Source organism: Chiloscyllium plagiosum, chromosome 10 (genome assembly GCF_004010195.1).
Source record: "Chiloscyllium plagiosum isolate BGI_BamShark_2017 chromosome 10, ASM401019v2, whole genome shotgun sequence".
In the NCBI taxonomy this organism is placed as follows: domain Eukaryota; kingdom Metazoa; phylum Chordata; class Chondrichthyes; order Orectolobiformes; family Hemiscylliidae; genus Chiloscyllium; species Chiloscyllium plagiosum.
Window position 1 is genome coordinate 44,045,008 of NC_057719.1, and position 16,315 is coordinate 44,061,322.

Here is a 16,315-nt window from a genome sequence, read left to right on the forward strand (position 1 = left end):
ATTCGTTTCACAGCTTCACTCGTGTTATTGTAAAGAATGCTCTCACTACCTGTAAGACCCAGTGTGATGGTCACTTCACTATGAGTTCTCAGAATGTTCAATAGAATACTACTGATCACATATGATCTCAACATGGAAAATGCCTCACATGATTAGCAGAATGCATGAATATGTATATGAACAGAGACAGTGAATTTGGTTATCAAGTTGAATTGGTATTGCAAAAACTTAGAAGTTCTACCTATATTTCAGGTGAGAATAACACTCAAAAATGTATCCCCTTAGCTGTGAAGCACTTTGTGAAGTTCTGAAATTGTGAAAGATATCATTCAAATGCAATTTCTTTCTTGCTTTTTGCCTCATGTCAATCAGAAGCTGCAAGAACTACTGAAGAGGGGTGTGTCATCTGCAGCTCTCAAAGCTTTAAAAATGCATTAAGGCACTTAACATACAGTGGATTATTTTGAAGCATTAGTGTTACACAGGTAAATGTGGCAGGTTTATTTTGCAAGGCAAGACCTCAAGAACAATAGTTTGGTGCTTTTCGTCAGAAAGAAAAATGGTAGAATGGTTGCAGCAGCAGAGGAGGTAATTCATCGTGTTGTCTTCATTCCTGTTCTCCGTAGGAGTAACTCAACCAGTCCACTCTCTCACCCCTTTTGCTATCACTGTTTTCTCTTCAGGTGCTCATCTAAGTTTCTCTTGAATCTGCTCTACTACAGTCTCGAGCAACGCATTGCAGATCGTAACAGTTTGGTGAAATACTTTTGCACACTGTGGCATGCCTTACTCATGTGGCCTCTAATGTCATCTTTGTAAAGAGTTTTAAGGCAATAGGCATTTTATACATTGCATGGAACATAATGTCACTGCACATGGGACTAATGAATTTTCATAGCTATATTAGTGCCAGTGGCTGTCGAGATAAACATAGACCTCACTTATGTGAGTCCCAAAGGGTAATCTTTTATCTGAAGTCTGGAATTTCCTTTCACAGAAGGCACAGGGGTGAAGTGAAAAAGAAAATTAAGAAAGTAAAAACAGGATTCAAAAATGCCTATCCCTTGCATCTTTTGGGGTGATTAAATTGAGGTGTAAAATAATAAGGTATTTAGATAGAGTGGACAGGAAAGATTGGTGTTCCCTAGTGGAGAGATCAATTACCAGGGGCACAGATTTAAGATGATTCGTATAAAGTGTAGAGGGGATATAAGAAAAAGCCTTTTCACCAAGAGAGTGATGAATATCTGAAATTCAGTGCTCGCTTTGGTTTTTTGAGGCAGAAACCCTAAACTTGAAAACAAACAAGTGCTGAAAGCTGCAAGGCTTTGGACTAGGGGCTGGAAAGTGGAAATAGAATGGGTGACTAATTTATTCAGCTAACACAGATATGATGGGCGGAATGATCTCTTTCCAGGCTGTAACCTTTCCATGATTCTATGGCTGTAATAATCAAAACTTCAGTCTGAAACTCTGTACAAAATACTGTTGTGCGGGTCATTTTAGCTTACAATATTCTATTGTGTGACCTTATGGAGATGTAAGAGGATTTAAGACTGAATTAAAAATTCCTCCAATCTCAATGATAGAATTATTTGGTTGCCACAGTATTGAACAATAAGATATCAGAACTGGAGAAACAATGCTACAAGTTATATTGCAACCTAGACTTCACTGAAAAACAGAAAAGACAAAGTTGTGAAGTTTTAGAGGCCTTGAACAAACATTTTGAGCCTGCAAATAATGTCATCTATGAATGCTACATCTTCAATATGACAGCTCAGGAACAGGAGGAGAGTATGTGGCTCTACTGTGACATCTAGATGAGTCTTGCAAGATTGGGCAACAGAAGGATAATCTAATCAGAGACATGGTTGTCATAGGAACAAGGAATCCCACAATGAGAGCATTTCTGATGAAAGAAGGGAAGGTTAGGGCCAGATATTCATCCTCAAAGTGGGATTTGGGAAAATTACCAAACCTGCACACCTATCTTGGCTAATACTGATTCTGGAGGGGTGATTTTCATTTACACACCTGGGGAAATGGCTGTGGAAGTGACCTGTTTAAAAGGCCTGCTTTGGGCTGGGGGACTTTGTCTTATCTGTAAGAAGAAAAGCCCTACAGTCTTCATCCCCACAATACACACTTCCAATGCAGCATAGATTATACACCCCAAACACCCTACCATGTTTTATCATACAATCCACTGCCAAAGTTTTCCCCTCCTCCCAGCCAGTGGCCAATCATGCTCCTATGCCAAAACATGACATTTTCATTTACAATGAATGAATTCAATCATGACAGTATTATGTGTTAAAAAATCTTTGATAAAGAGGTTAATTGTGAACAAACATTGTGAAACTGATAGCAGGTATCAGACAACCAAAGCTTTGAATCAATGGATGGCTCAGATGTTTCAACATTCAGTGAACAATAATAAGATTTGACTGAGAGCCAAAACAAATATTAGAGGGCTGAAACATCTGAGCCCCTGTTTAATTGACAGCTCTTACTGTCTGATATCTGTAGCCTTGTACCTGCATTTTGCTGTTCATTGATCTTTTAATCTCAAGTTTGTTTCTTCAGGTCCCAGTAATTTCATTGACGATGACTGAAATTTCATTTTTTTAATGTTATTTGAACACTAGTCTGATGACACTGAGACATTTATTCTGGCATCCAGTTTAAACACCATGCTCTTCCCATTCACTTCCTGTTTAACAATACAGTAACTAATCCCAATACTGAGGGGATTTCTCATGAAATAGTTTTATTCCTGTTATGTGTTGTTTCAACTTAAATCTGTTCTAGCTTCATAGGCTTTGTTTGTTCACTGTATTCTGTTTTGGAATTCTGTAGACTTATCTAAAATATCTCAAATTCCTATCATTGTGGCATTGTGCTACCCCTCCTGGTCAATTGTCCAATTTGCATGGTTTATTCCCTTCACAAAGATGAAGGTTGTTGTGCATTTCCTGGGCTTGGTGGGCTATGTTTTCTATCCACTTTTTGTCTTGCAGCCCATGTACTGAATTGGCTCACTTGCTTTCTTCCGTGACCCTTCAGTTTCTCCTTAGACAAACACCTGATTCAGCTTCCAGTTCTGCCTACTCATCTGTACTGAAATTTCCTGCTTCAAATCCTCCCTAGCTTGTCAAAGGTATGACAATGCCTCATCGGAAACTCCAGCCATGATTCAATCATGAATTAGTTCTGCCTTCAGCACCTTGGAAATGCAGTTTTCTGTTGACCTGTAGGTCATTTGTGAATGAATCCATGCTTTTCTCAGCCCTTCATTTTTTCCAATTAAATTATTAAATTTTTCCACATGTTGATGTATGCATTAAATGCCTTCAGTATTTCTTCATACAATATATTAAATGCATTAACATCCTATCTTGCAACTACATTGCTATAATGGCCCCTGCTGCATACAATAATGTTTTGACCTGGTCTATTTGCCCTTCATTTGTCTAAGCATGAAGCTATTCTGCATCTTGTAAATCTTTTCTTCCAAATCTCCCATTCCTGAATTTGGTGCAGTGTGCCTGAAATGGCACAGGGATTAGCCAGACAGGTTCAATAGAGGCATTTAAAAAAGGACTGGAATGGATTTTTGGATAGTTCTGGTGTGCAGGGTTCTGGGAAAAGCAGGAGATTGGCACTAGATAAAAGAGCCAGAGTAGATAATAGAGCCAGTGCAGGCATGATTGGCCAAATAGCCTTCTTTTGCACCGTAATAATTGTGTGATTCACTGAATTGAGCTCTGGAGCTGCTCCTTCAACTACAGTGGAGCTTGTCCAGTTGTCCGCTAATTCAGTTGATTCTTACTGCTGAATGGTTTTTGGCTCCATTTTGCAGTCTACTGCTGTCTGGTGATGAGCGCCTGGTGAGACCTAAAATTTTTTTTTCTCCATCTTGACGACATATTTCACTTCAATAGTTACATTTGACGCCACTGCTTTTTGCTGCCTTTCCTGTTTCCACCATTTTCGATCATGTGTGTATGGTCCAAATTACTTTAATCTTCCAAATTCTGCTTTTTGAGTCCAAGGTACTTTCCTTTAAGCTGTTCCGTTACAACTTGGTATATACACACATTCTCTTCGATCGCTCTACACAATCATCTGAGACAGACATAATCAATGCATCATTCTACATTATCACCTTTATACATTCTGCTGGTGTCTCGTTACTCTAAATCAGTAGCTTTATTAAAGCTGAGAGTTATTGAGCCAGTCAGAGTGTAAAGATTCAACACAGGTAGAAAGTGAGGACTGCAGATGCTGGAGATCAGAGCTGAAAAATGTGTTGCTGGAAATGCGCAGCAGGTCAGGCAGCATCCAAGGAGCAGGAGAAGCGACGTTTCGGGCATAAGCCCGATTCCTGAAGAAGGGCTTGTGCCTGAAACGTCGAATCTCCTGCTCCTTGGATGCTGCCTAACCTGCTGCGCTTTTCCAGCAACACATTTTTCAGCAAAGATTCAAGACACTCAATAAAAGATAACCTACTTGGCAATGTGTAACCTGTGTGTAGCAGTTGTTACCACAGTTAAAATGACTGAATAGACAACCACCTGTTGAAGGAGCAGCACTCCGAAAGCTAGTGCTTTCCAATAATCCCGTTGGACTATAACCTGGCATTGTGTGATTTTTAACTGAATAGATAAAATGTCACAACCGCAGACATGTGCATATAATCAGAGGAGCTGCTCCTTCAATGCAGAAAGTTGATGGGAAAGATTGGATTTTTGCCAGCTGAACAAGGAAATGAATGATCATTAGTCTCAAAGGTCAAATATTTTCTACCAAATGCAGTCGATCAGCAGTAACAGTTACCACAGCAGCAACATTCACCACCATTATATTTCACAGTGAGGCAACATCACCCCAGGACACCAGATGACAACTCGCATGTGTACAGTTAGAAAACCAGAATGCTTTACATTTGTGTGTGCAATAAATATGCAGGAACAGATGGAAATAGGACAGTCTAGAATGGGCAAGCAGTTTTACTGTTCATGTGAGATGATTTTCTTAAGAGGCCATATATGTGAGTAACTTGCAAATCACAGTGCAAACATTTTTAATTTTTTTAAATTAGCACTGATTTTCAGAAGAGTCATATTGGACTTGAGATGGTTGTTCTATTTCTCTCTCCACAGCTACTGCCAGATCTGCTGAATTTCTCCAGAATGTTGCTTTATTTCAGATTCCCAGCATCTGCAGTATTTTAATTTTATTTCAATAAAGTCATGATTTGGATAATCTTAACATAATTTGTTGAAAAACACAAAGCAAGTCCATATTGGAGGGAAAAAGCTGCAAATAGCGACGAGGGGTGGAGATAAAGTGCAAACAGTCCAAAATAAATACAGCAAAAAATTGGAAACACATAGTAATTTGCCAGAAAAACAAATGAACAGTGGCAAAAGTAGATGGAGAGTTTGCAACGTGGATATACCATGGAGATACCTAACCTTAAAATGTGGAAAGGAGACTTAAAACAGGTTATCTTAAAATATATGATTATATATTCAAAGATAAAGAATCAGAAATAAATGGAAAAAGGATGGGGTTCTAAAATTCTTCAAGATTAGCAAAATTCCCATTTTTATTTTCAAGAATTATATTTACTGGGCAACTTGGAAATATTACTGTAACAATACTCAGATCAAAAAGGTCAATGCAGCCTCCATGAAAAATGATACAGGCATTAGGACCATTTCAATTGTGAAATTGGACAACTTTTGGGTGACATAAGCATATCAAAATCTAGTCAAATAAAATACCGGGAAAAGAAAACTGCTATAACCTAATTGATTAATTATTGTCAACTTTGTTGGATGTTTGTTTAACACCATGATTTGAACTTATAACTATCAAGGTTAACTATCAAGTGTGGATCTTATGGAATACTGCATTGTTAGGATGCTGTCCTTTGGAGGATGTGTTAATATCCAAGCTTTAATCTTTATTTTCAGTGAGACTGAAAAAGATCCTGTGGCACTGTTTAAAGAAAACCAAGAGGCTTTGGCCAACTTATTCACTGTTCAACAAACAGAATGACCATGTGGAAAGTCAACAGCTCATTTGGCACACCACATTATTTTCCTTTCCATTTACTTTGTTGTTGATTTAGTATTGTTGTTTTGTCCTAACATCCAAGTCAATTTCATATTCCAACAGAATTTAAGATTATTTTGCTCAACTTGATTATATTTTTAGTATATTGTCTCACCTATTCACTTTAGTCAGACAGACTCAGAACTTTAATTTGATTTCCGAGGACATAGGATTATCTCGTTAAAATAAAAGCAGGGCATATACTTTGTAGAGCCAGCCAGGAGAACTCTATACACATGAAGGCATTCATGATGGGACTCAAATAAATATACTATATGCTCAATGACAAAATGGATGTAGTTACATGAGGGGGTTTCTGTTCAGCCACCACACTGATTTCATATTTCAGCATTACTATGAAAGCACATTTTCTGCTAGCTGCCTGTGCAACTTACACGCAAATTGGGAGGTGAAGAGCTCCTGGGAAATAAATAGCTAAACCGGTGGGACCTGAGGAAGAATAAAATGAGGTTGCATGACACAAATAACCTCTATGCAGACAGTGTAAAGTGGTGTCTGTGTAAATTGCACATGTCACTGCACATCATAGCAACTAATTGCTTAAACAACTCCTGTTGCTAATTGTTCAAACAACTCATTCTGCAACAGTCAAGTACTCAAATTTCACCCAAGTAAGTGGAACTTCCAGCTGTCATTTGTCTATTTTAGACACAACCTATTAATGTAACCTTATTTCTTTCCTTGGTCTCTTAAGAATGTCTGCTAAAACATACATTTGGATAAAAAGGTTTGGTTTCAAGCTCATTTTCCAATGTAAATCACTCCATGTGTATCTATCTATGCTTTGTTAAAATTCTACATTTGCCTGTACTGTCTAATGCGAAGCTTTGAAAGATTTTCCCCTTCTCTGTTTTAAATTCCTATGTGCACTTTTGTACTGGATTTTGCCAATATAAACTTGTCACAAGTATTGCACTGTAAGGTGGCTTTGCAGGTGCTTTTTTATCCCCAGCAGAGTACCAACACGTAAATATTTTACCCTTTGATACCCACAACCTACATTAATTTTCTCCAAATTTTAGGCTCTTGCTGTCCTTCAGCATCTGAATTCCACTTGTTCAAAAATTTAAAATACAAGCTGTGGTTCTCTCAACTTTCTTTATGCCATCTTCATCCACCATGGGCCTCCAAACTTTGTCCTTATGAAATGAAATACACCTTGCCTCCAGGCTCCCCACCTAGCTGTTGTCAAGACTTTCCCACCCAACTCATGCAGCTGCTTCTCATGTCCGTTATATCTGTGACCCTGTTCCAAAAGCAGCTATTGTTTTAAATATCCCACTATCCCTAACAGTTGCTTTAATTCAATGCAGATTGTTTACACTGAAATTTATTCAGTATTTTTCTTTGCTGCTGTGATGCTAAGACATACTCATGATCTTGCTACTCTCTTCAGTTACTAGGCTGGAATCTTTCCGGGCCCAGTGGTTGTATCTAATCTGATTAAAGGTGTATCTGCTGAGGTGAAGCCTGTCTGTACTTGGTTAAGAAAGAATGCCTACATCCCCAAAGATGTAGGCTAGCATCACACTCACTTTCAACAATTTGAAAAGTTTAGAATAATTTTTAATATCTTAAATTTTGACACAGTTATTTGATTTTCTGAAAGAAAGTGACATATACATACATACATACATTTACAGAGAGAGTGGAAATGAGAAAGGAAATCAAACTGAATAAAAATTTACACTAAGATGTTAAAAACAGAACTCTAATTTAGCTGGCTGCCCTCCCCAGCCAGATGAGGCACATTTCCAATCGTGGACAAAATCCCAAAACTAATTTCTGTTTTTCACCCCTGCTAAATAACATAATACATGCTTTGCAGTTGGGACTACATAAACATGGATGCAGGTTTCCTCGCTGAGCTGGAAGGTTCGTTTTCAGACGTTTCATCACCAAATTAGGTAAGATCTTCAGTGAGCCTCCAGACGAAGCATTGCTGATGATTTCTGCTTTCTATTTATATGTTTGGGTTTCTTTGGGTCGGTGATATCATTTCCTGTAGTTATGTCATTTCCTGTGGTGATGTCTTTTCTGGTTCTTTTTCTCAGGGGGTGGTAAATCGGATCTAAGTCAATGTGTTTGTCAAATAGAAAGTCTGAAAATGAACCTTCCAGCTTAGCGAGCGAACCTACATCCAGAACCTCAACCTGAGCTATAAATCTTCTCAAAACTCGCTAACTATATAAACATTTCTACTTGGTCTAATATCTCCTATCCTCTAATTCCACTTTGGGTGAAGAACACACTTGAACTCATACGGAATTCAACTAATTAGAAATCAAAACCTAGAAATTCACACAGACCCAAAAACAGGATTCATTAGAATGTCCTCAAAAACAGCTAAGAATACAAATAATTTCAACCCACCTCAATATCATGCCCAGAAGGAGCATTTTCAAGTTGTGTATCATCAGCTAAAGGTTCTGTCACTCTGACCTCCATAAACTCTTCCACCGAATCCTGAAATTCTGGTGCTGTTCTCCGCCCATATCGTTTCCCATCTTTGACATATTTTGGCTGTACCTCGGTAGAATCTGTGGGCATAAAATGCATTGCAATCAGCCTAATCATTTTAAATTGCATACACAATATCTTTAGAGGCTTTCAACTAACTCATCAGGCTTATCTAATAAACTTCTGAGTCCTAGTTCCAATGTCCTGCCTGTGCTGACTTTATTAATGATAATCAGTCTGACCATATGACTGCTACAATAGACCACAGTGTTTAGCATCCAAGTAGTGTGGTGTTTAGTATCTCTGTCTGTCACAAGGGGAGACTGGGGTTCAATTCTCTGCTGGGGAGTAGTTAACATTTTGGGTCCTCCTGTGACGCAGTAGTAGTATCCCTACCCTTGCACTGAGATATCTGGGTTCAACTCCCATCTGCTCCAGGAGGTGTACAATAATAACTCTGAACAGATTGATTAGAAAAAAAATGGGTAGACCACAGGGTCACTCATGATTGCTATGCAACGTCTCCTAATATAAGTGCATGTGTAAACTTTGGTTTAATGCAAAACCTGATTAATCTGAGTTCAGAAGGATTTCAGGTTTTGGATTAGCATCAACACGTTTTTATATAGTCTCTTCAAAGTAATAAGTTGTTGCAGCATGCTTCACTGGAGCACTATAAAAAAAGCTTGATACCAAGCCACATTTGGAAATATTAGGTCAGATAACCAAACACTTGGTCTGACTGGTATGTTTTAAGAAACATTTTAGAATATGAAAGCAAGATTTAAGGGTTTAAGGAGAGAATTCCAGTGTTTAAGGCCTTGACAGCTGATGGGACAGCTGCCAATTGTTCAGCAATTAAAACTGGCAATGCTCACAGGGCGAGAATTGGAGGAATGCATATACCCCAGAAGATTGTGGGGCTGGAGGAGATTAGAGAGATAGGGAGGAGCGAGATCATTAAGTGGTTTGAAAACAAGGGTGAGAGTTGTAAAATCAAAGTGTTGATCAAACAGAAACCTGTGTAGTTCAGTGAGCACAAAGGTGATAGGTGATCCTGCCAGATTAGCCTGAAGTCTGGCAAGGAAGATAACCTGAAAATGTGGAGACATGGGGCTGAATTCAATTGCGTCACACAGGAATCTGGCAAAGTGTAAAGAAATCCAGAAGTACAGAATATCTGTCAATGATTTTTTTTTAACGTAGCTTTTGTGTTATGATATATTTTCTGCACTTTGTAGCCAATTTAAAGGAACATTCCAAGCATACAATTAACTGATAGTGGAGTTGGGTGGCACAACAGAAGGAATGGGCAGAATTAGAGACGCTGAGATGTTCAAAAGGCTATGCCTTGTTTTAGTGATATCACTCAGGGTGTGCTGTTGCACTCTGTTAGAGCCATCAGGAAAATATTCTTTCCTATAAATAGAGGGAACAAGCCTGTAGGTGAAGTAAGAAGGCATGGTTGGAGATTGGCCATAACGTTAGCAGCAACAGGAGCTGAAGCATAATATTAAAATTGTGGTTTTAATGATTGCTGCAGGGCAGGGAAGGTTAACATTGTTCCTGACTAACCCATCTTCTTAAATGTGCATAACCCAACAGCCTTCACTCTGCCTTTTTACGCCTACTCCAGCACATTACTCCTCAACCAATGTAGCTTACAGGTATACCCATCCATCTGTGTCAATACATGTTTTCCATGCCCATCTGTTCATTTACCTTGATACTCAATTTCATCCTTACAGTAATTAGAGTTTAAATGATTTCAAGTTATTTGGTACTGCATCCAATAGTTCAACCACAATTATTCTTCTTTCTAAAGGATCCTCACCCTTATACGATGCCATGTCTCTACTTTGTAGTCACCTTCAAAAAGTCATCTCCATCTATTCATTCAATATATAGCACAGGACACGAAGGAGAGGTAGAGAACTGGTGGTGACCCTACATTGTGTGGAAGTTGTATGGTGTATGAGCAGACGTGCAGAAGCTAAAAAGATTCCATGAATACCCTATCAGTCTCCACTGTATAACTACCACTCTCATTTAAATATACGGTTCAGACTTCTCAAAATCTGCATAGGCACCAACGAAAATTAGAGTGATCATTGCCCTTGAGTCACCTCTCAACTGATATCTGTAGAGGAATCTTGGCACTGCCTGACCATTGGTGATGGGGAGGTGTGTGTCTCACAGCTACCTACTGGCAAAATATCACCTCACGTACAATGTTCACTCATGTTGATTTGATGTTGGCAACCAGTGAACAATGATCACATCAAGGATCCAGTAGGAGATGCCAGGAGGATATTAATTACTTCTCAGAGGAAGTCACTCACTCATGCATCAACTCAGATACTTACATTTTGGTGGGACCAGTGGGAAGATGGTTGTGTTTTTACACAGTGAGCAGCAGTACAGCATAGAGACATGAACAACAGTGGAGATTTTAGTTGGGAGACTACAGGGATGCTTAATGTGCATGCAGTAACTTAGGGCCATTAATTAAAAAGGTACTTTGAGAGCAGTAGCAAGGATATACTGGCATGCTTTCCATCTATGCTTGCAAAGAGATGACAGACTTGATGTTGAAGTCTCTTGTGATGACATCTGAATCCATGCAAAGGAAAGTTACTGGTATAGTTCCTCACACACAGTAATCAAATGGGCTTATGCAGTCTTCAGCAATGATTTGTGTCTCATGATATAAACGCCCCGAAAAGCAAGATAAATGATACCCTTAATCGGTTTTCACCCCACAATATTCCCCAGCAGATTGCTCGCAAGGAAGTGTGATAGGCCATTAGATAGTTGGTGGTGAAGGGGATTCGGAAGTGGGGACCCCATACAAGTGCATCCATTTTTCACCCATTCTCCTTTATCCCATGCAGTATTCCACAAGTTACTTTGTATCCCAATGGTGATGATATCTCCTGTACAGCACAGCTGGAGCGATTTTGCCAGACTTTCATGAGCTTCAAAACCGAGAAGAACATTGGCCAAGTGTGTCTTGACAGTCAGAGCAAGGATCTGCATATACTTCCACTGAAGACACAAGAGTTCTACTCTTGAAGCACAGAAGCATTAGGAAAATGAAGAATAAAGATTACCGGATACATAAGGATATTTTTCACATGTTTAGATTGGCAGGTTCTATTTTAAATTAAATAAATATTATTCCCACTACTTTCCCACTTTACTTATTTGTGGCTGCTGTCTAGCAAGTGGCATTTTCACTTGTGATAAATGTTCAGACATGAACTGACGCTGAGCAATGGGAGAAGAGGGGATGTGACAATGCTGATTGGCCTTTTATAGTATTGCTTTATGTTAGTGCCACTGCCAGAGAGAAGTAGCTTTTGCACACAATGGCAAAATATTGTGGATGCTGAAAATCTGAAGAGGAGTCATATTGGACTTGAAGCAGTAACTCTGTTTTTCTCTCCATAGATGATGCCAGACCTAATGAGTTTCTCCAGTGTTCTCTGAGTTATTTGTTGGATGAGTGCACTAGCTGAGCACTACTGAACATTCCAATAAAAAGTATACTGGGTATCAAAGAGAGACACTGCTGCAAGTTGGCCGCATCACATTCTGTTACTTCCTCAAAACTGTCTGCAAAGAGACTCTAAGCTGCACACAAAGTTGAGGCTTTGACATATAAGTTCAGCACATCATGATCATTATGAAAAATGATACTGGGCCTCAGGTGCCCCAAGCAAGGAGGGCTTTTCTGGAGAATCAAAGACAGAAGGGTTTTCGAATGAGAGAAATTCCTGGAGCACTGTAGCAATCTGGTCAGTCAAGGAGGAGTTCATGTGGCACATGTTGTCCCTTTATAACTCTGGGCTTTGAGCTCATGTGCTCGTTCATTGAGACAGTAGTCAACTTGTTGGCAATTCATAAGTAGCACCATTCTGAGAGGACATAGGAGCAGCACACTGACATCCGAGGAAAGGTTGGAATCTAATGCCCTCCTTTATGGCAGGTTTGGTGGCAGGTGGGGACCTCACCAACTTCTCATACCTGCCGCGAATAAGTCTGGGACAGGAAGGCCCAGACAATCCAACACCAACTACAATTGAGCCCTTAATTGGACAATTAATGCACATCACAAGGCAGCATCTGTTGCCGTTGGTATTTACACAGTGGCTGGTGGGGGACTTACTATGGGGAAACCTGAAAACCCAACCTTGTCAGGTGACTTGCAAATTCACAAGAAGTTTCCTCATTCAAAGGCATTCAGTTTGTGATCAGGGACTTGGCATCAGGAAGAGGGGTAGCCTGGTGAGAGATTGCTCTTATTGGCATCCCCTCTCTCAACCTACAATCCCTTGTTTCATTACTCAGCTGTGCCTGAATCCTGTGGTCATGTTGGACATGGTTGTATTAGCACCGGCCACTGCGCCCCATCCCATGATAAAACCCTATGACAGAAGTATTGATGCAGGAACAGTAACACCACATCGACACAGGCCCTGGGCATGTCAGATAGCTGCAGATACAAGGCAGCAAGCTGCCAAGAACTCACTGATAGCCATAAGAGGAGTACCCCAAAAGTAGGTGTAAACATAAAGCAATACGTAAATGAACTGCATGGGTCATCTGGATGATGTTTGCTCATTTTGTCTGTTCAATTACTTTTCATGCAATCCTACCTCCTTATGTTCTCAACTGAACTTGTTGGTTAATAACACTGATATCAAAAAGATTGGTACAATGAACTCTCTCAGAATGCTATGTCATCTTTATTGGAGGCCTGGTTTTTCATGTAAATGAAAAACATTGCTGCAAACAAAAATCAATGAATTGTATACTTCTCATGAAACACAAGAACAGTACAATCTGTTCAGGAAAGAGGAAGCCTTACAAGAAACACTCATTGCAGTGGATATAATAGAGCACTTGTGAGTGTAATCTATTTATCATAATGACTTAATCACTGTTGTCCTTTATCTATCAGGCAAACGTGAGGACTGCAGATGCTGGAAATCAGAGTTTAGACCAGAGTGGTGCTGGAAAAGTAGAGCAGGTCAGGCAGCATCCGAGGAGCAGGAAAATCGACATTTCGGGCAAAAGCCCTTCATCAGGAATAGAAACAGGAAGCCTCCTGGGTAGAGAGATAAATGGGGGGGGTGGGGAGTGCTGGGGAGAAGGTAGCAAAGAGTACAATAGGTGAATGGGGGTGGGGATGGAGGTGATAGGTCAAAGGGGAGGGTGGAGCGGATAGGTGGGAAGGGAGATTGGTAGGTTTACTTATCACCTCCATCCCCACCCCCATTCACCTATTGTACCCTTTGCTACCTTCGCCTCAGCCCTCCCCTCTCCCCATTTATCTCTCCATCCTGGAGGCTTCCTGCCTCTATTCCTGATGAAGGGCTTTTGCCAAAACATCGATTTTCCTGCTCCTCGGATGCTGCCTTTATCTATCAGTCAGCATTAAAAAATTCACATGATGCTGTTAACGAGTGTGACAATTCAATAGTGAAATGCATCTCTTAGTTCAAACTAGTTATGAAGTTTAACATGAAATAGGGGAAAACCATGACCTGCAAGTTCCCCTCCAAGCCACTGACCATGCTGACTTGGAAATCTATCACTGTTCTTTCAGTGTCACTGGGTCAAATCCTGGAACTCCCTCCCTAATTGTGGACCTACAAAACATGGGAAGTAGTGGGTCTTGACGGCAGCTCACCAAGCACTTCTTAAAGGCAACTAGGATTGGGCAATAAAACGTTGACCCAGCCAGCAGCACCCACCTCCCATGAGTATATAAAAAAATTTGTTTCCATTCAGGAGACCATGAGTTCTACCAGTATAATTCTCATCTCAGATCATTAACAATGTTCACTGAGCAAAATTACAATCTCAATTTCCTGTTGTGTCCACATACCTATGAAGTTCTTCTAGATTATCATATTCTTCCTGAAACAGGATAATTGATTTTGTTTTGATGATTGATTTGGAAACCTGTTTCATAAGAAATCTGTACCATTGTTTATCATGTTGTGTGACCTTTCTGTATTACTGCACACTCTAAGGTAGATTTGCTGCCACCATTCTCCTTCAATGTAGGGATCTACAGAACGTACTTGGTTCAATGTGGTAGAGGAAATCCACTTGGCAGCCTCATGATATAAGGTTCTTTTTAGAGTCATAGAGATGTACAGCATGGAAACAGACTCATCGGTCCAACCCGTCCATGCCGACCAGATATCCCAACCCAATCTAGTCCCACCTGCCAGCACCCGGCCCATAACCCTCCAAACCCTTCCTATTCATATACCCATCCAAATGCCTCTTAAATGTTGCAATTGTACCAGTCTCCACCACTTCCTCTGGCAGCTCGTTCCATATTCGTACCACTCTCTGTGTGAAAACGTTGCCCCTTAGGTCTCTTTAATACCTTTCCCCTCTCACCCTAAACCTATGCCCTCTAGTTCTGGACTTCCCCACCCCAGGGAAAAGGCTTTGCCTATNNNNCCCAACTCCTGTACTCAATACTCTGACCAATAAAGGAAAGCATACCAAACGCATTCTTCACTATCGTATCTACCTGCGACTCCACTTTCAAGGAGCTATGAACCTGCACTTCCAGGTCTCTTTGTTCAGCAACACTCCCTAGGACTTTACCATTAAGTGTATAAGTCCTGCTAAGATTTGCTTTCCCAAAATGCAGCACCTCGGATTTATCTTAGTTAAACTCCATCTGCCACTTCTCAGCCCATTGGCCCATCTGGTCAAGATCCTGTTGTAATCTACACAAGATGTAATTTATTGTACGACAGCAAAGATGTACAAGTTACAAAGATGTGATAAACAATGTTACAGAAACGATGAGGAACATCCTAAAGTGTTCTCCCATCCAGTCTATATTATATCATCATAGTGGAAGGTGCTTAAAGCAATTTTCAGCAATAACCCTTCTGGATCTTTATACAACTCCTCCTGCCTAGCTTTTTTCACAACATTTACATTTATACATTTGTTTATATAATTCCTTTTGCTACTCTGCCAATTCCCAGCAAGTTCCCAATGCCACAGATTCAGGTGATCCAGAGGATTTTTGCATTATCTTCTGACCTGGAAAATTTACGTGTTACAGTGTTGAAGCTTGTTGACATTGATTCAATTTCTGATTCTGTAAGGTCTGCAAGTCCCTTTAAACTGGAGGACTTTTAATTTCATATTTCCCTTATAGAAGCCCTGATGATATTGGCAGTTTTGAGTTTTTCAGTATCTATCTTCTTGACTGTATCCTGAATCTTTGGGCCTTGACCATTCTTTCTCAGTTGTAGCTTTTATAGAATTGGACAAATCATCTCTTCAATTTAAATGGGCAGACTCTTATAATCAATCTGCTGGTAAATCTGTGCTGAAGTGTGTAGACTCATAACCTCAACTTGTTGCTTAACTTAGATGCTTTCATTTGCTCTCGGTGACTATAGTACTGGTGAACAAAAATACTTACTTCCTCAGTCACAGGTCTCTGGATAAATCTTGGGCATAAGCCCTTCTTCAGGAATGAGGAAAGTTTGTCCAGCAGGCTAAGATAAAAGGTAGGGAGGAGGGACTTGGGGGAGGGGCGTCGGAAATGTGATAGGTGGAAAGAGGTCAAGGTGAGGGTGATAGGTCAGACTGGAGTGGGAGGGACACACACACACACAGCGAGGGAGGGACACACACACACAGCGTGGGAGGG

General features: G+C 40.1%; 1 protein-coding gene across 5 annotated transcripts in view; it reads right to left on the reverse strand.

The window, feature by feature from the left end:
• Window positions 1-16,315, reverse strand: part of nin (ninein (GSK3B interacting protein)) — a 187,398-nt gene that overhangs the window by 89,774 nt on the left and 81,309 nt on the right. For all 5 annotated transcript variants that reach the window (XM_043697621.1, XM_043697620.1, XM_043697619.1 and 2 more), the window contains exon 4: window positions 8,524-8,690. In XM_043697621.1, coding sequence (XP_043553556.1) covers window positions 8,524-8,690 — 167 coding nt within the window. The remainder of the gene's footprint in view (window positions 1-8,523; window positions 8,691-16,315) is intronic.